General features: G+C 37.8%; 3 protein-coding genes across 3 annotated transcripts in view; all 3 read left to right on the forward strand.

The window, feature by feature from the left end:
• Positions 1-714: 714 nt before the first annotated feature.
• Positions 715-1,864, forward strand: LOC149189974 (antimicrobial ginkbilobin-2-like protein). The gene has a single exon (XM_089413331.1). The coding sequence runs from the start codon at positions 765-767 to the stop codon at positions 1,701-1,703; it is 939 nt and encodes a 312-aa protein (XP_089269457.1). The 5' UTR covers positions 715-764; the 3' UTR covers positions 1,704-1,864.
• Positions 1,865-7,689: 5,825 nt separating this feature from the next.
• LOC149189975 (cysteine-rich receptor-like protein kinase 42) overlaps positions 7,690-23,818 on the forward strand; it is a 169,585-nt gene continuing 153,456 nt past the window's right edge. Inside the window, exon 1 of the mRNA XM_089411996.1 lies at positions 7,690-7,730. The gene's annotated coding sequence lies outside the window, so the exon portion shown is untranslated. The remainder of the gene's footprint in view (positions 7,731-23,818) is intronic.
• Positions 9,207-10,850, forward strand: LOC149189976 (cysteine-rich receptor-like protein kinase 3). The gene is made up of 5 exons (XM_089412394.1): positions 9,207-9,329; positions 9,425-9,582; positions 9,759-9,992; positions 10,145-10,289; positions 10,392-10,850. Exons 1-5 carry the CDS (start codon positions 9,207-9,209, stop codon positions 10,737-10,739), a joined length of 1,008 nt encoding a protein of 335 aa, XP_089268520.1. The 3' UTR covers positions 10,740-10,850.

A 23,818-nucleotide genomic window follows, 5' to 3' on the forward strand; every position in this document is an offset into this window, starting at 1 on the left:
TTTGTTTCGTGCGTTATACACCATTTCATTACATTACAAAATCTTTGTCTGCGTTTTATTTACCTTCACCCTTGCACTGCTATGCAAACCTCTGGTTCTTCATTCCTCACTGCTAAAAAACCCCTTTTTCTTTTTACACTTCTATGCTGCCCTTTTCACTTCATTACACAAGGTCAAGGTTTACACTTCTGTGCATCTCCTGGTCTTTATCTACTGCTGCGAACACATCTCTTCATCCCTTGTTACAATACATACTCTTTCGCACTGCAGTGCTCTACCTTTTTTTTTATCCCCGTGTGCAATACAATACAACAGCTCAACGCTTCCACAAAACTTATTACATACGATTTTTATATATTAATACATGCCGTATGAAAAACTTTAAATATTTTACCTAAGACTATTGCAAAGCATTAAATGAAAGGCGGCGATAAAATAAATAGGTAACATTCTCGCAGGTTGAAGAAATCCATGTGCGTTGACCAGATGGGACGCATTTCACATCCTTCAGCCACACAAACCAAACGATGTTTACCGCCCGGGGAATGGGCAGTTTTGGAGACGTACACTGGACGCGTTTCATTTAGTCGGGGTGTTCGGAGGCCCTTCAGGAAATACCACTTATGACGAAAGGTGGTGCGGGGAAGTATTCGTGGTTTAGGCAGCTTCCGGAAATGCTGCACGGCAGTTGGAATTGATATTCCAACAGTTTAAGAATCAGTCGGCCTTTGGATAATGAATGCCAGAGGCTCTAGCAGCAGATAATGTATGGGTTGAGCTGCTCTTCAAGGCAAGAGATTCAGGAAAACAAAACAGAGCAGGGTTTAACTCCTGATCTTATGCCAGTGTGCGCTGAGGGCACGATTGCCATTAAGATGAAAGAATTAATATTTAGTACCATGTTACTTATCGCCATGCTCCTCTCAGCTGCTGATCCAGGAACTGCTGTCGTTTGGTTTGGTTGTGAGAAGCCCGAATACAGGACTGGTAGCTCCTTCCAGCGCAATCTAAACCAGGTTTTGAATTCACTAGTGGGGAACGTTTCTACAAGCGGATTCAATGTTTCTAGTGTCGTTGTTGTTGAGGGACAAAACATCAATAGCTCAGTTTATGGGCTTCTCCAGTGCCGGGGAGATTTAAATTCCTCCGATTGCAAACAGTGTGCATCCACGGCCAAAGCAAATCTTGTTCACAGGTGCCACAATACTTTTGGACTCATTCAGCTTGACGGCTGCTTTTTACGCTATGACAATCATAACTTTTACGGCCATATTGACAGTACGCCGAAAAATTTGATCTGCAACGGTGGGAAAAGCAGCAAACCACGAGAATTCACAGATGTTGTTGATGCCCTGCTCTCAAACGTTACAAAGAAGGCTGCGCAGAGCCTGGAACTTTTCTTTGCAGATTATTCTCTGCCTTCTAATGTTATGGTATATGTATACGCCATAGCCCAGTGTTGGAAAGATCTGTCCCAAAAGGACTGCGGGTCTTGCCTAACTTCTGCGTCTTCATCATTAGAATCATGCGGAACGAGGACTATTGGAGCAAAATTTGCATCTAAGAACTGCTATTTGCGTTTCGAGATGTATTCTTTTTTCAATTTGTCCGTGCTCCCCCCGCATCCGCCCCCATCTCCGTCGCCTCCTAGAGCAGCCCCTCCAGGTAAAGTTGCTATAGTATCCGGTATTTGTTTCACATAGTTTGCCATGTCAAGGAATATACTGCTTAATTTAGTAAGGGTTTATATATTTTTGGTTAAATAGATCAAACCCATTAACTCTGTGCAAATCGCAGAAGGGAAAAAATGTTATGTACTTCTTGGTATAACTCTGGGAACAGTAGCCGCGATAATTGGATTAATGGTAGCTGTTAAATTTGTAATTTCAACAGCGCAGGGCAGTTTTTGGAAAACCGGCCCGGTCTCCCCGCACCGCCTTTAGCAGAAGGCTGTACCCGCAGAGGAGGCCCCGACACAATCAGGTGGCGCCACGCGTCCCCTGTACAACAGCTTTACCGCTTGCTCCTCGGACGTTAAAGGTCGTTTGGTTTGCGAGAGAACGGTGTGCGAATTGCGTCCGATCAGCCCAGGGGACCAAGATCTGACCCAACGCGCGATCTCCGCCGTCGATCTCCTGAAGGTGCATGGGCCTGCGTCAATTCAAATTTTGCGTGGAGTGTTTGGTTTATCAGTTGACCGCCGTAGGAAGGAATTGAATGGAATTCAATGTATTTCATAGAAGTAGGTATATGATTTAATTCTCCCTACGGCACATTTGGTTTTCGTTTGTTATGTTATAGACATATGTTTTTACATACAAGTGTGCTGAGCCCGCGCGCAAAAGAAGTAAGAGGACAGGGAGAAAAACTGTATTGTGCCCGCGCGAGAGGTTCATAGAGAACAAGGAAAACAACAGAGAGCCTGTGCATTTGTATGTAGTTCATGAAGAACGGAGAAGAGCCCGCGCGAGAGTGTTGAATGAAGAACACAGAGATATAGCCTGCGCGTTGGAGTTTTTATGGAAACAGGGAAAAGATATGGCAGTGTGCCTGCGGGCGGAGGTAAATGAAGAACAAGAAAAAGGAACGCACTGCAGTGCGAGACATGACATAAAACAGGGCTGAAATGCTTGTCTGCCATTGAGAAACACAGGCATAGCCTGAAACTCTTTTTGTAATATCCACAGTAGTGGAAAATCTGTGAGGGCAACAGAGTTTTGTCTTGTAAATCCCTCTTTGCGTAGAGGATGAAAGTTGTAACAGTTTTTATTTTTAAGCAATAGAAAATGTTTTATGGCTGTGTAATGGACTGTTATGAGTCATTTTGTTTTAATAGCTTCCCTGTGCAAAGGTCCTGGAACAAAGGAAACAGAGCATTGGCTCTGTGATGTTTATTTTGTTTGGTTTTGGTATTTTCCCATTCAAAAATACCCAACAGTGGTATCAGAGCTAGTCCAGGCTCTTTGAAGACTCAAAGAAGCTGAAGGAAGGTGTTGTTGCAGCAGTCAAACCTCTCCAGCAGTGTGAAGCCTCAGCGAAAAGGATTAAGGTATTCCTCAAGCTTTCCTTTGTGTTACTGTTGAAGAAATAGTCAGTGATTTAAAAAAAACAGTCGAGTATTTAAAGCCTAGATAAGAATGGCAAGGTCAAAGAAGAAAGCCTCCAAGCCTGCTAAAAATGTGTCTCCCTCCTCTACTAAACTAGAAGGCAATCCATTTGAATACATTCTATTTGAAGCTCCAAAGTTTGATGGAAACTTTGAAGTATGGGAAATAAAGATGAGGGCTTTCCTAAAGTCTGAGGGGATTGAAGTCTGGGAGTCAGTGATTGATGATAGCAAGATGGATAAAGAATCCATGGAGTATGATGCACAAGCAACAAAGACTATCTTGGATGGACTCCCTGATTCTGTGAAGAGGAATCTAGGAAAATATACATCAGCAAAGGATATATGGGACAGACTGCATGACCTTCATGCAAAGGGAGCACTGACCATGACAATGAGTCAAGAAGAAAGTTATGAACCCATCATAGAAGCTGAGAATGAGAAGCTTGATCTCATCAAGCTTCAAGTAAGAGAAAGGGATGAAGAGCTTGCCAAGCTTAAGAAGGAGCTTGACCAATGCAAGAAGAAACATCATGAAGAAGTCATATCCATGACAAATCAGCTAAATAGTGCAAAGAAGCAGGCAGATGCCTTGACAAGTCAACTTGAACAAAGACACAAGAGAGTGAATAAACTTGTAGAAGAGATTGGACAGTATAAGGTAGAGGTCTCCTCCCTTAAGTCCGAACTACAAGAAGCCAAGAAGCAGGCACAAGGAGCTGAAAAGAAAATGAAGGGAAGTCAAGCAAAAGATGAAGAAATCTCCAAAATGAAGACAGATATTATCTCCTTCAAAATAGTAGCAGCTGAAGCTACTCGTAGCAAGGAAGAAACTGAGGAACAACTAGCAAAGAAAAGTAATGAATGTGAAAAGTTAGAAGAAGAGATTGTCCTCCTCAGGAAGAAGGTTGAAGGGATGAACAAGATCATGAAGAGCTCTCAAGCTTTGGATGACATGCTCAGCTATCACAGATCTCCATTTGATAAATCAGGACTTGGGTATGTAGGTGAACCCTCAAACAAGCATGAGGATGCTTTAAGCAAAGGAGATGTGAAGAAGCCACAAAGAAGGTGTGATGCTCCTAGTTCCAGCAAAGGCAAGGAGAAAAATGAAGACAGCAATAGAAGAAATCCAGCTCCAAGAAGAAATGTAGCTAATGACAAAAAGGCAAGAGGCAATGGTGATCATCAAAGGATCTCAAGGCAGCAAGGCTTCAGAAGTACATCAATGAAACCGCCATCTCCCAGGTACCAAAGTTCATTTTTTGGTTATTGTTATTCATGTTCAAACTTTGGTCATATGGCAAAAGACTGTAGAGCATTTCATAAAGATAAATGTTGTGGTCTCCGAAAACCTCCAAGAAACAATTTTAGAAGAAATCATGAAATGTCATTCATGAACAATGTTGAATGTTTCAAGTGTCATAACATTGGGCATATGACACGAGATTGTAACTTGACATGGGCTCTTACACAAGCTAGACCCATGCAAAAGAAGAAAGTTACACAAGTATGGAGAAGGAAGGAAAGGCAGTCTGAAAACCCCTTGAACTCCCCAGTGGATCTAAATTTGTTTTGAGAAGAGTCTGCCAAAAGAAGACAAGCATACATTAAAGGGGAGCTTGTAATTTTTGTTGCTGAACTGTCTTAACAGTCATTCTTTAATGAAGACTTCTTTTTATAAAGGAAAGACATGAAATCAAATCTGCCATAAGAGCAGAGAAGAAAAAGGGGCAGCGCTCAAATGTGAAGTGCAGCAGCGCAATAAGAAAAGTATGCAAAGCATGGAGACCCTCACAGCAGTGGGAAGATAGAACATAAAACAGCAGTTTTGAATTTTTTGTTATGGAGCACATGCATTGAAATGCATAGCAATGGAAGGTAGTTTCCTTCTATGTAATGTGAGAGAATATACTCACAGCAGAGTGAGTATGATACACAGCAGATGGAAATGTTTTGTATTGGGAATGAAAATGCAAAGCTGTGAGAAGAAAATGAGAAGAAGGCAAAACGCAGCAGAGCATAAATGCCCAGTGGCTGAGAATGCAATGAAATTTTTCACACAGCAGTGAAAAATGTAATATTTTTTTTTGTATGCAATGCAACATGCACAGAAATGGCTAAAGAAAAACAGGGACAGCAGATTTTTAATGCACAATGGTGAATGATAATGTGTGGCAGCAGAAAAATGAAAGGAACAGCACAGTAGTGCATTGTGTAAAAAAATTGAATGAAGACTAAGATTGTGTGAAGCAAGGGTGTAAAAAGAAAAGGCAGCAGCCCGTGTTATTTTTTTTGTTGTGTGGAGAATGCAGCGCAAAACAGCGTGAGGATGATTTCTCTCTATGTGCAAGTAATGGAGAGTAAAGAGTTAGTGTATGGGCACACAGCAGTATGATGAAACAAAAGGCAGCCACAGTGCAAATTGCAGAGGCAACGCAGCAGCAAATAAAAACCCAGGGATGACAGTCTATGGTTATGGGTATGGACAACAGTGAATATGAAAAATGCAGCAGCAAGAAGTTATGGACAGCAGCATGATGGCAAGAAGGAGAAGCACACAGCAATGCAAATAAGAAAATGCAGCAGCATGAAGTTTTTGTTGAAGAAATGAAAGGTAATGGACAACAGCAGATGTAAAAGAAATTTTTTTTCTTTACAGCAGTAAATGTAAGTATAGTGAATGTGTTGTTCATTGAATTGAAATGCAATATATGCAACAGCAGTGAATGTAAGAAATATTTACACACAACAGTGTAAATTTGTAAGTTGGGACAGTGTAATTGTTTCAGAAAAGACAGAGTATTCTGTCTTTGAAGAATGCACAGCAATGCAGAGTTTGCAAAGAAATGTAAGTGAATTGCAGCAACACAACAGCAAGTGTAGACACAGCAGTGTGGGGTAGACGCAACAAAGAAGATGGCACAACAGTGCAGCAGAGAATATGCAGCAGCATAAAAGAACAATGTAATGAGTATGCACAACAGTGCAATGAATTTTTATTGTTTTGAAACTGCATCTAAGGCAGTGTTTGGCAGTGATCCCTCCGTGAGAGGAAGATGCTCTCAAGCATACACATGGTAACTCCCTCTATCAAGAGGATGATGCTTTTCAGCATAGTCATTAGTGAATCCTTCTGTTGAGAGGAAGATGCTCTTTAGCATAGTTTGGTAAATCCCTCCGTTAAGAGGAAGATGTTTTTTTGTAACAGGTGAATCCCTTTGTCATGAGGAAGGTGCTCTTCAGCACATTGTTATGGTGAATCCCTCTGTCATGAGGAAGGTGCTCTTAAGCACAGTTTCAGGTTAATCCCTCTATTAAGAGGAAGACAACTTTGTTTGTTTGTGAACTGCATCAGAAGCAGTTGGTGAATCCCTCTATGTGAGGAAGATATCTTTCTAACAGCAGTACTGAGGAATCCCTCTATGTGAGGAAGTGCTTGGGTATGTCCTAATGCCCAGCAGTTGAAATTAAAGGGGAGTGTTAAATTTGTAATTTCAATAGCGCAGGGCAGTTTTTGGAAAACCGGCCCGGTCTCCCCGCACTGCCTTTGGCAGAAGGCTGTACCCGCAGAGGAGGCCCCGACACAATCAGGTGGCGCCACGCGTCCCCTGTACAACAGCTTTACCGCTTGCTCCCCGGACGTTAAAGGTCGTTTGGTTTGCGAGAGAACGGTGTGCGAATTGCGTCCGATCAGCCCAGGGGACCAAGATCTGACCCAACGCGCGATCTCCGCCATCGATCTCCTGAAGGTGCACGGGCCTGCGTCAATTCAAATTTTGCGTGGAGTGTTTGGTTTATCAGTTGACCGCCGTAGGAAGGAATTGAATGGAATTCAATGTATTTCGTAGAAGTAGGTATATGATTTAATTCTCCCTACGGCACATTTGGTTTTCGTTTTTTATGTTATAGACATATGTTTTTACATACAAGTGTGCTGAGCCCGTGCGCAAAAGAAGTAAGAGGACAGGGAGAAAAACTGTATTGTGCCCGCGCGAGAGGTTCATAGAGAACAGGGAAAACAACAGAGACCCTGTGCATTTGTATGTAGTTCATGAAGAACGGAGAAGAGCCCGCGCGCGAGTGTTGAATGAAGAACACAGAGATATAACCTGCGCGCTGGAGTTTTTATGGAAACAGGGAAAAGATATGGCAGTGTGCCTGCGCGCGGAGGTAAATGAAGAACAAGAAAAAGGAACGCACTGCAGTGCGAGACATGACATAGAACAGGGCTGAAATGCTTGTCTGCCATTGAGAAACACAGGCATAGCCTGAAACTCTTTTTGTAATATCCACAGCAGTGGAAAATATGTGAGGGCAACAGAGTTTTGTCTTGTAAATCCCTCTCTACGTAGAGGATGAAAGTTGTAACAGTTTTTATTTTTAAGCAATAGAAAATGTTTTATGGCTGTGTAATGGATTGTTATGAGTCATTTTGTTTTAATAGCTTCCCTGTGCAAAGGTCCTGGAACAAAGGAAACAGAGCATTGGCTCTGTGATGTTTATTTTGTTTGGTTTTGGTATTTTCCCATTCAAAAATACCCAACAGCAGCGATTGGACTTTGCAAGTGGAATGCTTTCATTCCGCCGGAACGGTTTTCTCGAAGCAAATGTGCCGAAATTGGTAAATCATTCAGTTTTAAGATTCTGCAATGAATCCTTTTAATTTGGCGAAACTGTAACTAGTGTATCTGTCACACTGGTGTAAGATTTTGTTTACAGTTCGATACAAATCTACTACGATCCAAATTGTGTTTGTAACTGAACTCTGCACCACAAAATTTTAGAATTTTAGTCTAAACCCCTTCAAGTTTTAATAAATTTATCTGCTAACCCATTTTTTGCTCATGACAGTCTCCCTCCGTATTTCTCAAAATTATTACTCATTCACGTAAATCAAGGCCTCACGATCTTGATTTAATATCACTTCAGTACCTTGGAAAGGTTTGAAATCATCCCTTTAATTAGAGAGGTTTGAAAAAATAGGCTGTGTTGTTTAGTATACATATCTTAGACAAAGTTGAAACTTTTTCAAGGTTATTGAAAAAATAGGCTGTGTTATACATATCTTAGACCAAGTTAAAGCGTTTTCATGATTGATTCCCTCCTGGTCCTAAGAATTTTAAGGATTTCATGACCATATAGAAACAGAAAATGATACGGTACTAATTATTTTAACATATTTACCTTTTTACTGTAAACAAGATACCACTTATATTTTGGGGTATGGTAGGAATAATTTTGATTTTTATATTATTAGGTGAATTTACTAGTATATATTTATATGAATCATATATTAAAAATATCAAAAATGTAAATTTTTGAATATAAAATTTGAAAAAAAAACACGTTTCAAAAATTTGATTCTTAAATCTATATGTATATATATAAAATGCTATGTATAATTTTTTATATATTAAATTGATTCTCTCAATATATAAATGGAATTAATGTTTAGGAATTTTTTTAATTGTACTAACCTAAAAGTCTAAACCTAAAATAGTAAGCTTTCTTGAAATGTTTTAATCATAAAGGTTTTTTCAATTGCTTTATATAATATATATAAATTTTATATTTTTTAGCTTACAATTGAAATATTTTACTACATATTGAAAGAGTGTAGTTATTGATACAATACTACTTTAATATCCTAAAATGTTTGGGCAAGATTTTGATAAAATCTGGCAGGGATTTTTGTAAATACAGGTTACCAGCTGTCAAACTTCAAGATTTTGGGTGCCTCAGAGGTTTTTGATAATGCTGAAACTATTTCTACCATCAAAAACATGATTCAAACACCTCCAGAGTTTTTGAATTATTTTTATCCAGATTCCAACCACTTTTGACAATCCAAGACCATTCCTCCCCATCCATAAACTAGGCCATTTTTATTTAGAGATTACTCATCCTCCGTGACTGTAAATTCCCACTCTCAACTTAATAAAATTTTAATTATTACATTAAAAATGTTTGAAAATTTTGTTCAAACACGAAATTCGAAAGAATTAAATTAAAAGTTACAAAAATATCGACGAACTGGCATATGCCTAGATAAGTAGGCGGTGCGTGTGATTGTTTCGCAGGTGAGGAAGGAGCAATTATGTTAAACCCAAATATAACAAAGTCGGAATTCAATTTCAAGTATGATATTTTGAGAGAGGCCACCTCGAACTTCAAACCAGTAAATAAGCTCGGCGAAGGACGTTTTGGATCCGCCTTCAGAGTGAGTTTAGCGTTGCATTTAATTAATTTAAGCATTTAGCTACACCGTCCGACGGAAATTATAAAGAATATTGACGCAGGGGGTTCACTGTGCAGGGGGTTCTTCCAGGTGGAAGAGAGATTGCAGTGAAACGTTTGTATATGAGTCCCAGGCGTGGAGATGCTGAATTTGTGAATGAAGCCAATCTAATGAGCCGTGTTGAGTACAAGAATCTAGTCAAACTGCTTGGTTGCTCCGTCGGTGGCTCAGACAGGCTATTAGTTTATGAATACCTTCCCAACCGGACTCTCGACGAGATTCTATTCGGTTTCTCTATTTCTCTAATTTAATTTAATTGGGTTGTTTTTCTTTTTTCTCTTTTCAGGTTTTGCATATAATGTAGTTTTGTTTGGTTTTTGTTTATGCATGTTATGCATTTATTAATTGCAGATACAACGAGACGTCATTTACTTATTGGAAAAAAAGGTTTGAAATCATTGTCGGAATTGCCCGCGGCCTAACCTATCTTCACGACGAACCTGACATTAAGATAATCCACAGAGATATTAAAGCAAGTAATATTTTACTTGACGACGATTACAGAGCCAAGATAACAGACTTTGGGTTAGCCAAACTCTTTGCAGAAGATCTGAGCCGCCTTACCACTACAGTTATAGGAACTGTGTAAGAATTGTCTCTAATGTTTATTCTGGCGAGGTCATCATCATCGTTAAATAAATTGGACTATACATGAACCAATTACAACTCATACTTGTGAATATGGTTCATATAATTTAGATGGATGTGGACATTTGATCGCTGTTGGCATTGTGCAGAGGTTACATGGCCCCTGAGTACGCCTTACGTGGACAGCTGACAGAGAAAGCAGATGTATTCAGCTTTGGAGTGCTTCTACTAGAAATAATCAGCGGAAGAAAGAGTCAGAGTTTGACTCCAGACGCAGAGTTTCTCATCGAAGAAGTATGGTTCATATGGATCTCATCTTTCGAGTGCAATTTTTCTCAAATGTCCGCAGCATTTTTCTCATTAATGTTTTATTTTTTCTTGATATTGGCCAAGCAGACATGGAGACTGTATAAAGAGGATAGAGCTCTAGAAGCTATGGATACCACATTGGAGGGAAGCTATTCAGTGGAGGAAGCGATTAAAGTGATTAAAATTGGTCTTCTGTGCACACAAGCAGCTGCAGCGTTGCGGCCTTCAATGTCTGGTGTGATGTGGATGCTCACAAATGAGGTAGAACACGACATTCCGTCGCCCACAAAGCCTGTTTTTATAGATCTCGATTGTGAGGGCGCACATGGCGAAGTGAAACGTCCTGCTCCTGAAAACCCACACGGAACATCAAGCGGTCGCACAGAAGCTTCTGCAGCTGTTGATTCTTCATCGGGGACTCTGGAGCCGCGGTGAAAATCAGCGAATGCCGGTTGGCATTATATTAGTTTAGCCTGTTGGCATTATATTACTTTAGTTTATTATATCTTCTCTCTTTGTTCTTTTAGGGTAAGGGTCATAAAGACACCTGGGTTTTTATTATATTAGTTTAGCCTGTTGGCATTATATTACTTTAGTTTATTATATCTTCTCTCTTTGTTCTTTTAGGGTAAGGGTCATAAAGACACCTGGGTTTTTATTTCATTCCTGCATGGACATATCCTGTGCATTTTGTTTCACCTGTAACAGTACTGTAATCTTCCGGAGTGTATTAGGTTTTTTATATGAATAATTTTTAGAATTTAAATAGCAAATCAATGGTTGGGTTCTTCTTATGAATAATTTGTGGGAGTTAAAGAGCACACTAGCTGCTGGCATGACGATGGAGGACCATTTTGGTATGTGAATTATATTGGGTTTTTCTTATGAATAATTTGTGAGAGTTAAATAGCACATAAACGGCTGGCATAACGACGGAGGAGCATTTTGGTATGTGAATTATATTGGGCTTTTCTTATGGATAATTTGTAGGAGTTAAATAGCTAATTAGCTGCCACGATAACGATGGTGGACCATTGTGGTCTGTGAACTCTGGTTTCTGATTTACAGACGGTAACGATGATGACATCGTTAATATATATATATATATATATATATATATATATATATAAAATAGTGTTCTAACCATGTTAATATATACTTAAAAACGCTGCTTATTTAGAATTTAGAAAAAGAATTAACAAGTATAAAAAGCATAAATATAATTTAATTAGTATTAAAATATAAATTTATGTTATTAAAAAAGAAATAAATTTAATTAGGTAAATAAAAATAATTAATTTATACACATGAAGAGATATATGTTAAGAGTTAAAATTATAGTGTAATAGAATTTTGTATTAAGTACTCGTATTAAAAAATGAGTTTAATTAAATGATTATATAATTTTTATTTTTATTTCTTAACATTTAAGATTTTTTATCGTAAAAAATAATGTTTTTTATTAGTGATAATTTTTTTTTTAAATTTTAATAAAATTATAAATAATTATCATTATTATTGTTTTATTATAATATTTTGCTAAATGATAATATTATATTAATATGATATTGTAACTTGTAATTCTCTTTATTTAAGAGTTCTAACTAATGTAGTAGCAAACACTTATGTGGAATGCTAAGAGATATGTAAAGTTGGTCTCAGTGCGGAGAGCCATATCCTCAACTCGTTCAAGTCTTCACATTGGGAGATCTTATCGTTTTTTAGTTCTTGCCATTAGGCATGGGACAAGATAATAGTAATTGGAATGGATTGTCAAGCATTAGTTTGTATTGTAGTTAGGCTATAATTTTAAACTTTGTCGTGTTTTAAGCCTATTGTAATGTGTTTTATTATCTTATTTAACCTTTTCCTGAAGCAGAGAGGCCCTAACTATATATTACGTTGGATTTGTTTCATTACTATTTGGAAACTGTAAGTAATGCTAGTCTTAATTGATCTATATTAAATGCTATGATACTATTGTAAGAAAATCAATTAAATGCTATAATACTATTGTAAAAAGAAACTAAAGTCACTTACCAACGAGCTCCATTTGATTTGATGTTTCTTGATAGAGTCTTGCCATGATCTCCTGAGTTCTGAGTTCTAGTACACGAGACTATTATCTCCTGAGCCCTCGTACACACAGTTAAGACTATTATGCTTCAGGGATTTATAGACTCCCACCCGCAGAGACCTCAATATCGATTGTGCTTGTACAGTAAAAAAAAACCTATTATGCTTCAGGCATTTCTGAACTCCCTTCCGCATAGGCCTCAATACCCATTGTGCATGTACACTAAAAAATGGTACCTATGCACCAAGAGCACAAATTAAAATAGAGGGGTTACTTAAGCACCACACGGAGTATAGGAAGCATTTTGCTCGACATACCTTCCATTCAAAAAGCCTATTCGAAAGCCAACATCCTATTCTATTCTAACTTTCCCCAATCTCAGATCTTTCATATGCAAAAGAAGGAGCTTCAGTTTTGAACCTTGAACCAGTCTCAGTTGAAGCCTACCCATCAACATCAAAGCAGGAAGCAAATTCACCACCCCTAGGTATGGAAGGTGAGGAACACTGTTGCGTCCCGACCAGCGCTTACAAACATGCACTTTCTAATGGTAAGTAGTCCCAGAGCACTCTATAATCCCTAGAGAAATAAGAGTTATTCTATGGGTTAGGTGCGATTCCCATACGGATAGGGGTGGGATTCAGGGGAGGTTCAAGTCCAGGATAGGTTAGGTGCGATGCCCATATGGATAGGTGCGGTAAGAATGAGAAAATGCCAAAAATGAGTGGCATTTTCCATGTTGAAATGCACCTTAAATTGGAATATTACTAATGCATAAAACTATTTATCATAATGCTCTAATTGAGTTTGGTTGTTCTTAAACTCTAAGAATGGTAAGCCATAGGGTGGGCTCCTTGTTTAAGCATGGCTCCATTGGCATATTGAGATGCATCACATTCAATTGCAAAGGGCTACTGGAAATTGGGAATCTGCAGAACTGGGGTTGAGCAGAACTTGTGCTTTAACTGCTTAAAGGTATCTTCAGCCTTCGGGCTTTGTAATCTCGTCCACTCAGTGGGGATACATTTTTAATGAGCTTTCCATATGACTCGTTTGCGGCAATAAATTACCCTGTAAGAAGACTCTATTGATATGCTGGATGACTGATTTCTGAGAAGTTCCCATCACCTTTGGTTGCTTGGTCGAGAAACTGAGAGTTAGATGAAGGGTTTGATCTTCGAGCAAAAGATCTAGAGGGGGCACTCGGCTTACATGCAACCCCACTTGGAGGATGGGTAGTTCATGTTGGGTATTTTTCAGTGGGGAAAATACCAAAACCAAACAAATTTAACACCACAGAGGAATGCTCTGTTTCCTTTGTTCCAGGATCTTTGCACAGGGAACCTCTTAAAAACAGAATGACTCAACAGTCTATTACACAGCCAAAAAAAAACATTTCTATTGATTTAAATATAAAGCCTCAAACAACATTCATCCTCTTTGCTGAGAGGGATTTACCAAAAACTTACATTCACCCATCAAAACTCTGTTTTCACCTGAGAAGTTACTGTGCTGGGTTTACTGCAGTAAAACCCATTTTTACATTTGCTGGTGTAAAACTATTTTACACATACTGCTGTAAAATATTTTTACATTTACATCTGAGTGAAATCCTTTTTTACATTCCTGGATTTTCACATTACATAAAAAAAACTTATGCGTTCTTTTTCTTTTGCATTTCAATGCAAATCCAATTTATTAATAAAATCTATCTCCTTCATGCACAGCTGTGCACTCTAACTCAACACAATGTCAACTCAAAAATATATATACGCTCCACAATTTTTCATATGCACTGCTGTGCAATCATACTTGGTTTTCGCTGCTCCTCTGGTTTTTAATGGGCGACACATATAAAAAAAATCGCACTAACATCGTGCGCAGCAACCATGCCCATAAAACTTCCTTTTGCTTGCAGGCACAACTCATATTACAACCACAGAGCACGTTTTGTTTTGTTTCATGTGTTTTTATAAAAAAATAATGGTCAACGCTCCTTTTAAAAATATGACACATATAGTGTATGTGCCCATACCGCCGTGCATATAAAAGAACATTAAAATTAAATGTTCTACCACCCATTTACGACCTCAATAAATTCAATTTAATTCCTTTTCTGCGGTGGTCAACAGGAAAAACCAAGCACGCCACGCAAACCATTGAATTGACGCAGGCCCGTGCACCTTCAAGAATCGACGGCTGACAACACGCAAGGAGATCGGACGGCGGAGGTTGATATCGGAAACCATACAACTGCTGAAGTTTACCTCCCGAGAACGTGACGTTGCGTTACGTCAGGTCAGAAACACGTGGCGGCTCCAAATTTTCTCGAGTTGAAGAGTACGGAGATTCCCTTCGCCGGAAACTGGCCCGAGAACTCTCCGGTGGGTTTGCCCGACGGTTTCTGGCGTCTGCGTTGAAATTACGATTTCAACACTCCCCTTTAATTTCAACAGCTGGGCATTCAATCTTACCCAAACACTTCCTCACATGGAGGGATTCACCAACTACTTCTGATGCAGTTCACAAACAACAAATTTGTCTTCCTCTTAATAGAGGGATTAGCCTGAAACTATGCTTAAGAGCACCTTCCTCATGACAGAGGGATTCACCATAACAATGTGCTGAAGAGCACCTTCCTCTTGACAGAGGGATTCACCTGTGACTATGCTGAAAAGCATCATCCTCTTAATAGAGGGATTCACTAATGACAATGTGCTGAAAAGCACCTTCCTCTTTAATAGAGGGTTTCACCAAATGACTGCTTCAAATGCAGTTCCAAAACAAACAATCATTGCACTGCTGTGTGTGCAAACTCATTACAATGTTCTCCTATGCTGATGCATATTTTTTGCTGCACTGTTGTCCCATCTTCTTTACTTTGTCTATCCCACACTGCTGTGTCTACACTTGCACTGCTTGTGCACTTTTCAAAGACAAAATACTCTGTCTTTTCTGGAACAATTACACTGTCCCAACTTACAAATTTACACTGCTGTGTGTAAACATTCACTGTTGTTGCATATATTGCATTTCAACTCAATGAACAACAAATTCATTACATTTACCTTTACTGCTGTAAGGAAAATTTCTTTTGCATGTGCTGCTGTTCAAAACTTCTTGCTGCTGCATTTTTCACATTTGCATTGCTGTGTGCTTCTCCTTCTTGCCATCATGCTGCTGTCCATAACTTCTTGCTGCTGCATTTTTCATATACACTGTTGTCCATACCCATAACCATAGACTGTCATCCCTGGGTTTTTATTTGCTGCTGCGTTGCCTCTGCAATTTGCACGGTCGCTGCCTTTTGTTTCATCATACTGCTGTGCCCATACTCTTGGCACTTCATTCTCCACAAAAAAATAACACAGGCTGCTGCCTTTTCTTATGCACCCTTGCTTCACACAATCTTCAGCTTCATTCATTTTATTTTCACAACGCACTGCTGTGCAATCCCTTTCAATTTTCTGCTGCCACACACATTCTTATACATCCAGTGTGCATTAAGAATCTGCTGTCCTTGTTTTTCTTTATGCATTTCTTTGCATGCTGCATTGCATATGAAGAAAAACATTACATTTTTCACTGCTGTGTATTATACTCACTCTGCTGTGAGTATGTTCTCTCACATTACATAGAAGGAAACTACCTTCCATTGCCATGCAAAAATTCAAAACTGTTGTTCATTCTAATCCATGTGCTCCAAATTTTTTTTTTTTTTTTTTTTTTAAACTGCTGTTTTATGTTCTGTCTTCCCACTGCTGTGAGGGTTTCCATGCTTTGCATTTTTCTCTTATTTCGCTGCTGCTCTTTACATTTCAGTGCTGCCACCTTTTCTTCTTTATGCATTTCTGTGCATATTGCATAAGTACAAAGCAAAAACATTGTTGATTTCATCACTGCTGCATATTACCTTTCAGAGGGATTAACAAAGATTTCATTTGCAACTGCTGTGCTGCAATACACCCTTCATCAACAAATGACTGTTAATACAGTTCAGCAAACAAAAGTTACAAGCTCCCCTTTAGTGTATGCTTGTCTTCTTTTGGCAGACTCTTCTCAAAACAAATTTAGATCCACTGGGGAGTTCAAGGGGTTTTCAGATTGTATTACCTTCCTTCTCCATACTTGTTTAACTTTCTTCTTTTGCATGGGTCTAGCTTGTGTAAGAGCCCATGTCAAGTTACAGTCTCGTGCCATATGCCCAATGTTATGACACTTGAAACATTCTACATTTTTCATGAATGACATTTCATGATTTCTTCTAAAATTGTCTCTTGGAGGTTTTCGGAGGCCACAACATTTATCTTTATGAAATGCTCTACAGTCTTTTGCCATGTGACCAAAGTTTGAACAAGCATAACAATAACCATAAAATGAACTTTGGTACCTGGGAGATGGAGGTTTCCTTGATGTACTTCTGAAACTTTGCTGCCTTGAGATCCTTTGATGATGACCATTGCATCTTGCTTCTTTGACATCAGCTACATTTCTTCTTGGAGCTGGTTTTCTACTTGGAGCAGGATTTCTTCTATTGCAGCCTTCATTTTTCTCCTTGCCTTTGCTGGAACTAGGAGCATCACCATCTCCTTCTGGCTTCTTCACATCTCCTTTGCTTAAAGCATCCTCATCCTTGTTTGAGGGTTCAGCTACATACCCAAGTCCTGATTTATCAAATGGAGATCTGTGATAGTTGAGCATGTCATCCAAAGCTTGAGAGCTCTTCATGATCTTGTTCATCCCTTCAACCTTCTTCCTAAGGAGGACAATCTCTTCTTCTAACTTTTCACACTCATTATTTTTCTTTGCTAGTTGTCCCTTAGTTTCTTCCTTGCTACGAGTAGCTTCAGCTGCTACTATTTTGAAGGAGATAATATCAGTCTTCATTTTGGAGATTTCTTCATCTTTTGCTTGACTGCTCTTCATTTTCTTTTCAGCTCCTTGTGCCTGCTTCCTGGCTTCTTGTAGTTCGGACTTAAGGGAGGAGACCTCTACCTTATATTGTCCAATCTCTTCTACAAGCTTATTCACTTTCTTGTGTCTTTGTTCAAGTTGACTTGACAAGGCATCTGCCTGCTTCCTTGCTTCATTCAGCTGATTTGTCATGGATATGACTTCTTCATAATGTTTCCTCTTGCTTTCTTCAAGTTCCTTCTTAAGCTTGGCAAGCTCTTCATCCCTTTCTTTTACTTGAAGCTTGATGAGGTCAAGCTTCTCATTCTCAGCTTCTATTATGGGTTCATCTTGACCCATTGTCATGGTCAGTGCTCCCTTTGCATGAAGGTCATGCAGTCTGTCCCATATATCCTTTGCTGATGTATATTTTCCAAGATTCTTCTTCACAGAATCAGGGAGTCCATCCAAGATTAGTTTTGCTGCTTGTGCATCATACTCCATGGATTCTTTATCCATCTTGCTGTCATCAATCACTGACTCCCAGACTTCAATCCCCTCAGACATTAGGAAAGCCCTCATCATTATTTCCCATACATCAAAGTTTCCATCAAACTTTGGGGTTTCAAATAGAATGTATTCTAATGGATTGCCTTCTAGTTTAGTAGAAGGGGGAGACACATTTTTAACAGGCCTGGAGGCTTTCTTCTTTGACCTTGCCATTCTTAACTAGGCTTCAAATACTTGACTGTGTTTTCTTTTAAATCACTGACTGTTCTTTTAACAGTAACACAAAAACTTAAGAAATACCTGAATCCTTTGTTGTCTGAGTCTTCTATCTGCCTGAGAAGTTTTGCTGCTGCAACAACCTTCTCCCTTCAGCTTCTTTAACTTCCTTAAAGAGCCTGATCCTGCTCTGATACCACTGTTGGGTATTTTTCAGTGGGGAAAATACCAAAACCAAACAAATTTAACACCACAGAGGAATGCTCTGTTTCCTTTGTTCCAGGATCTTTGCACAGGGAACCTCTTAAAAACAGAATGACTCAACAGTCTATTACACAGCCAAAAAAAAACATTTCTATTGATTTAAATATAAAGCCTCAAACAACATTCATCCTCTTTGCTGAGAGGGATTTACCAAAAACTTACATTCACCCATCAAAACTCTGTTTTCACCTGAGAAGTTACTGTGCTGGGTTTACTGCAGTAAAACCCATTTTTACATTTGCTGGTGTAAAACTATTTTACACATACTGCTGTAAAATATTTTTACATTTACATCTGAGTGAAATCCTTTTTTACATTCCTGGATTTTCACATTACATAAAAAAAACTTATGCGTTCTTTTTCTTTTGCATTTCAATGCAAATCCAATTTATTAATAAAATCTATCTCCTTCATGCACAGCTGTGCACTCTAACTCAACACAATGTCAACTCAAAAATATATATACGCTCCACAATTTTTCATATGCACTGCTGTGCAATCATACTTGGTTTTCGCTGCTCCTCTGGTTTTTAATGGGCGACACATATAAAAAAAATCGCACTAACATCGTGCGCAGCAACCATGCCCATAAAACTTCCTTTTGCTTGCAGGCACAACTCATATTACAACCACAGAGCACGTTTTGTTTTGTTTCATGTGTTTTTATAAAAAAATAATGGTCAACGCTCCTTTTAAAAATATGACACATATAGTGTATGTGCCCATACCGCCGTGCATATAAAAGAACATTAAAATTAAATGTTCTACCACCCATTTACGACCTCAATAAATTCAATTTAATTCCTTTTCTGCGGTGGTCAACAGGAAAAACCAAGCACGCCACGCAAACCATTGAATTGACGTAGGCCCGTGCACCTTCAAGAATCGACGGCTGACAACACGCAAGGAGATCGGACGGCGGAGGTTGATATCGGAAACCATACAACTGCTGAAGTTTACCTCTCGAGAACGTGACGTTGCGTTACGTCAGGTCAGAAACACGTGGCGGCTCCAAATTTTCTCGGGTTGAAGAGTACGGAGATTCCCTTCGCCGGAAACTGGCCCGAGAACTCTCCGGTGGGTTTGCCCGACGGTTTCTGGCGTCTGCGTTGAAATTACGATTTCAACAGTTCAATTTTTTCCTTTTTTATTAACCATTTAACCTTCATATATTTTTTTTTATTAAGAAAAATTATTTTTAATTTAAATATATCTTTGCATGCAGGAGACGTGTCTAGGCATGTCTTAGTGAATTTCAAATTTCATTTATTGGCAGTTGTTACCCAATGGAGATATGTGAATTCTCGGCTATGTAGGCTCCTCTCTTGTGTATAAAGCCCCCGGACTGATTTGTAGTAATGTATCGCGGTGGTACAACACGGCGGGCCTTTGCTGAACGAAAAATTTGAGGAGAGGGAAGGAATTGAGATTATAGAAGGGGAAATTCCATGTAAATTCAACAAATTTTTTAGTGAGTTGGTTCATACTTGAGTTCTCACGATAATTCCACTTCACTTCAAGCATTTCAAAACTACTGTAAACTTCGGGTAATCCCTTCATTTAAGAAATACATAATTAAGAATGAAGTTGTGAATGGTTGTCTGTTATGACTGCATGTACATCTGCTTGAAGTATTAATGGTTGTTTTTATAATATAATTGACATCTTCCTATTTATGCTAATCCCACTTTTAAGAAAATAATTGATGTTGGGGCATCTAGATCCGAGTCCAAATTCTGCAATTGTGCTAAATCTAAAGTGGGCTTTCTCTAGTGGCTTCTGTGTAGCAACTGAATCTAATTATAGAAAACATAGAATCCAAACACCATGGCTGGATATGTTATGTGTATAGAAACCAAGACAGTAATTAGCTTATGGGTCTTGAGGTTACCAATGGTTGTGTCTGTTATGACCATGGAGTTTCAGAAGAATCTTCAATTAGGTGTTGTTAGGTTTAAGCGACATTGATTTGCGCATTGAATTCTTTGTCCAATTGCACCTTTTTCTCATGACCGTGAAATTTCCATATCATTCAATTTTTTCAATGGCTTCATTCCGTAGATCTAGAGTGAGGCTCTATTAGTAGCTGCCAAGGTATTGATTCCTATGACAACCCATTTGGAATTCAAGTATTCTTTTCTCATTAAATTCTTTTGGGCATTTTTAGACAGTCCCAACTTGTAAACGACATCTTGATAACCTTCAAGGTTATTTCTGTAGAAAACATTTTCTTTTCATTCTTCGTTTTTTCTATGATCTCAATCCTTCCAACGTCCTCTTTAGTTTGTGCATCAACAATTTCATGACCTATACGACCCTCTTTATCGATGTTGTTTTTTCTCAACTTGTAAAACCAACAAGATCAATAGCTTTAGAACAAGACTTATCAGCGCCCAAATGTTGGCTTCAACATTTCTTCTTGAATCAATTTACATTGCATCATTTCATTTCATCATCAGATTATTCTTAAGGAAAACATTCTCTCATAGGCTTTTCGATCTTCTTTATTTCTTTCAGATATTTCTAAACCTTTTCTATCTCCTCGTAAATATATTCTCATTTTATAATACTCTCTAATGTGCCTTCTCTGTATACAAATCCTCTAACTCTTATTGATTTTGACAATGTATATTCACATAGTGGGAAGCATAGATGAATTTTTCCATGACTGCAAACGACGTGCTTCACCTTTAAACTGTGTGCGTTGATTGGTGATAGAACTTGGAATAGGCCGAGGCCTGGCTTCTTTGCATGATTGCGACACCTAGAATTGTCCACAGTGGTCTAAAGCTGAGTAATATATTCATTGATGAAAGGTTGTTAGCGCACTTTGGTCTTGCAAAGCTTTTGGACGATGGTTAAACACGTCACCATTGTTGTTGCAAGCCTTTTTAAGGCAGGACAAGGGATGTAGTTATATAATTGTAGTCATAATAAAAGCTTCATCATTAGTACTCTACCTTTAGTGACAACATTGGGTATCACCGCGGGCAGTGAATTTTCCAACTTCTCCACACTTGACATTGTCAACAAGACAATGAAGATGAATGGCAAGTTTCCAAACTAAGCTCTTTGTTTTCAACAATTTTTAGTTCTCCAATTCTAAGTTCTCTATTTTTAACAATTTTCATTTATGTTAATGCTACTTTTGTGCATACAAAATTACCACAGGAAATCACAACAAAAAAATATAATGTTTCTATCTCACAAGGTTTATTATAATGTTTCTCACAACAATTTAGGAAGATATTACTGATTCTGTTGACTAACAACAATAAAAAAATATATGGCATCTTGCGTTTTTTTTACAGATTTGGAAATAATAAATCTAACTTATGGATCCATGAGTAGAAGTCTTTTTCAACAAGTATTAGGCCTTTCTTGGTTATTTGAATGTTCTTCATTATAGTTGTTGAAGATATTCTTTCGAAAATTCTTCATTATAGTTGTTGAAGATATTATTTCGAAAATTTCCAAATTACTGTTCATACTCTAGTTGTTAATAAATAATATCATGTATGAAATTTCTGTGTTCATCCCATTAAGCATGTTATGTTGAACTGCAAGGCTACCAGAGCTTCACATGCATGGATCGCTGCTGAGTGCAACATTCCCTTTCTTATCCATTTTCATTGGAAACCGATATTTTTGTGACAAATGGAATATCCAACAAGCAAGCAGGAGAATGTGGGGCATGATCAGATTGACAGTCAAACTCCTGGGAAATAAAAGGTTGACGATTCAGGGTAATGTAGAAATCGTATAAGAAGGTTTCTGGTTATCTATAAGTCCCACTCTTCTAGGTATCTAGTGATTAAGGATAGGCTACACCACATTGGCTTTCTAGATATAGGCAATGTAGTTTGCCATAAACTCATAACATTTAAGGATGTTGTGTTAAACTGCAAGGGTGTGAGAGCTTTACAAGCATGGAGTGCACTACTCTCTTTGTTTCCACCTTCCATTGGAAATAGGTCTCTTCTAGGGACTAATGGAAGATCCAGCAGGCAAGCAGGAAAATGAGGAACTCGAGTAGACTAACAGGAATATCCTTCGTGTGGAGCAAAAAGTATCTGAGTAACCTTTTATGAGGCAACTAATCCATTCCATTTGGAAGAATATAAACTTTTATATTAGCGTTGGGTACACAAATCTCAGCTTAGATTGGCAATTTTAGAAAAGATCTAGCCAACGAAGCCAAATTGGTCTTGGTTATTTGGGGGTGTTGTGGGTACATTTTTTTTTGTTTAGTAACCAGGTATATGACGTATTTTCTCCCACAATAACTAAAAAAAGCCCAACAAAAATGTAAAATTTGAAATCAAATTTGCACTTGGACTCAATTTGTTGCTTGTCATAATTTTCCTCCAATTTATATGAAGATGATAATTGAAAGAAACATTAATATTTTGGTTTGATGCGATTCATGGTTTTTTGCTTTTAAAATTACTTATACCGAAACAAAAGTGAGAAACTTGTATTCCCTGTTTTAGATCTAAAATTCCAAAAAAATTGAGAAAAACCTACCTTTTCACCATTATCATCAGAGTTTGGTGAGTCACCATGGCGTTCTTATGCATTTTTCTGATTAAACCCTAGCCTTTATCACACTTTCCATGCACAACCAATATAGAGATAATGGTATGGTACACATTGACTTCTGGTGTGAACCTGCCCATTCAAAAACTCTTAATGCAGCCTTCCCATCATACTGAAGTCTATGGAGAAGTTTTCACACATCATAGCTGTTATGTCGGGACCATACTCTTCCCATTTATGATGCTACCATTGTCTCTGCCTTTGACGTGAAAGACTTTATTTTTTTTTGGGTCTATGTGAGCTAATGTTGAAGGGATGGATTGGTATTGGTTCTTTATGTTTGGAGTGGTCTCACCACCCATCACCAAAGATTCATGTAAAATATGATAGACTCGAAACATAGAACATAATTTTATATATATATATATATATATATATATATATATATACTTACATCAACATAATTACAGATTATGAAAATATACACACACAAATTAACAATATATATATATATATATATATATACACGAAAAAAACTCACATTAAAACATTAATAAACTTGAATATATTCATAAACTTACATCAACAATTTAAGGACTGTGAAAATATACACGCAAATTAGTATTACATTCAAAAGTAATTCTACATCATACAAATTATGAAAACATACACACCAATTAATATTACATTTAATATATATATATGAGTTTAGTACTTTTATTTTATATATATATATATATATATATATATATATATATATGAGTTTAGTACTTTTATGTCTTTGAAATGTGAAAGCCACATGTATATAATGGAATTTAGAGCTACTTTGCCTATTTCATTTTTCATTTTTCTATTTCTTATAAGTGACATTTATCATTTTCCCATTGTACTAAATGACTAATGTCATGCATACACAAATTTGTTGATAGGGAATTTTTGTTACTTCATTTATTTTAAAATATAATTATTATAAAAAAATGTGATATACATAATTAATTAAATTATTGATAATAAA

The sequence above is a fragment of the Pinus tabuliformis genome, chromosome 3_1, assembly GCF_031772625.1.
Source record: "Pinus tabuliformis cultivar Carrire ecotype Pingquan chromosome 3_1, CPIR1, whole genome shotgun sequence".
Taxonomy (NCBI): Eukaryota; Viridiplantae; Streptophyta; class Pinopsida; order Pinales; family Pinaceae; genus Pinus; species Pinus tabuliformis.

Excerpts from the sequence above, each read along its gene's own strand:
- LOC149189976 (XM_089412394.1), top strand. The coding sequence starts at position 9,207 with ATGTTAAACCCAAATATAACAAAGTCGGAATTCAATTTCAAGTATGAT. Across the intron at positions 9,330-9,424 it reads GTTTTGGATCCGCCTTCAGA|GGGGTTCTTCCAGGTGGAAG; the intron begins GTGAGTTTAGCG and ends TTCACTGTGCAG. Across the intron at positions 9,583-9,758 it reads TCCGTCGGTGGCTCAGACAG|ATACAACGAGACGTCATTTA; the intron begins GCTATTAGTTTA and ends TATTAATTGCAG.
- LOC149189974 (XM_089413331.1), top strand. The coding sequence starts at position 765 with ATGTATGGGTTGAGCTGCTCTTCAAGGCAAGAGATTCAGGAAAACAAA.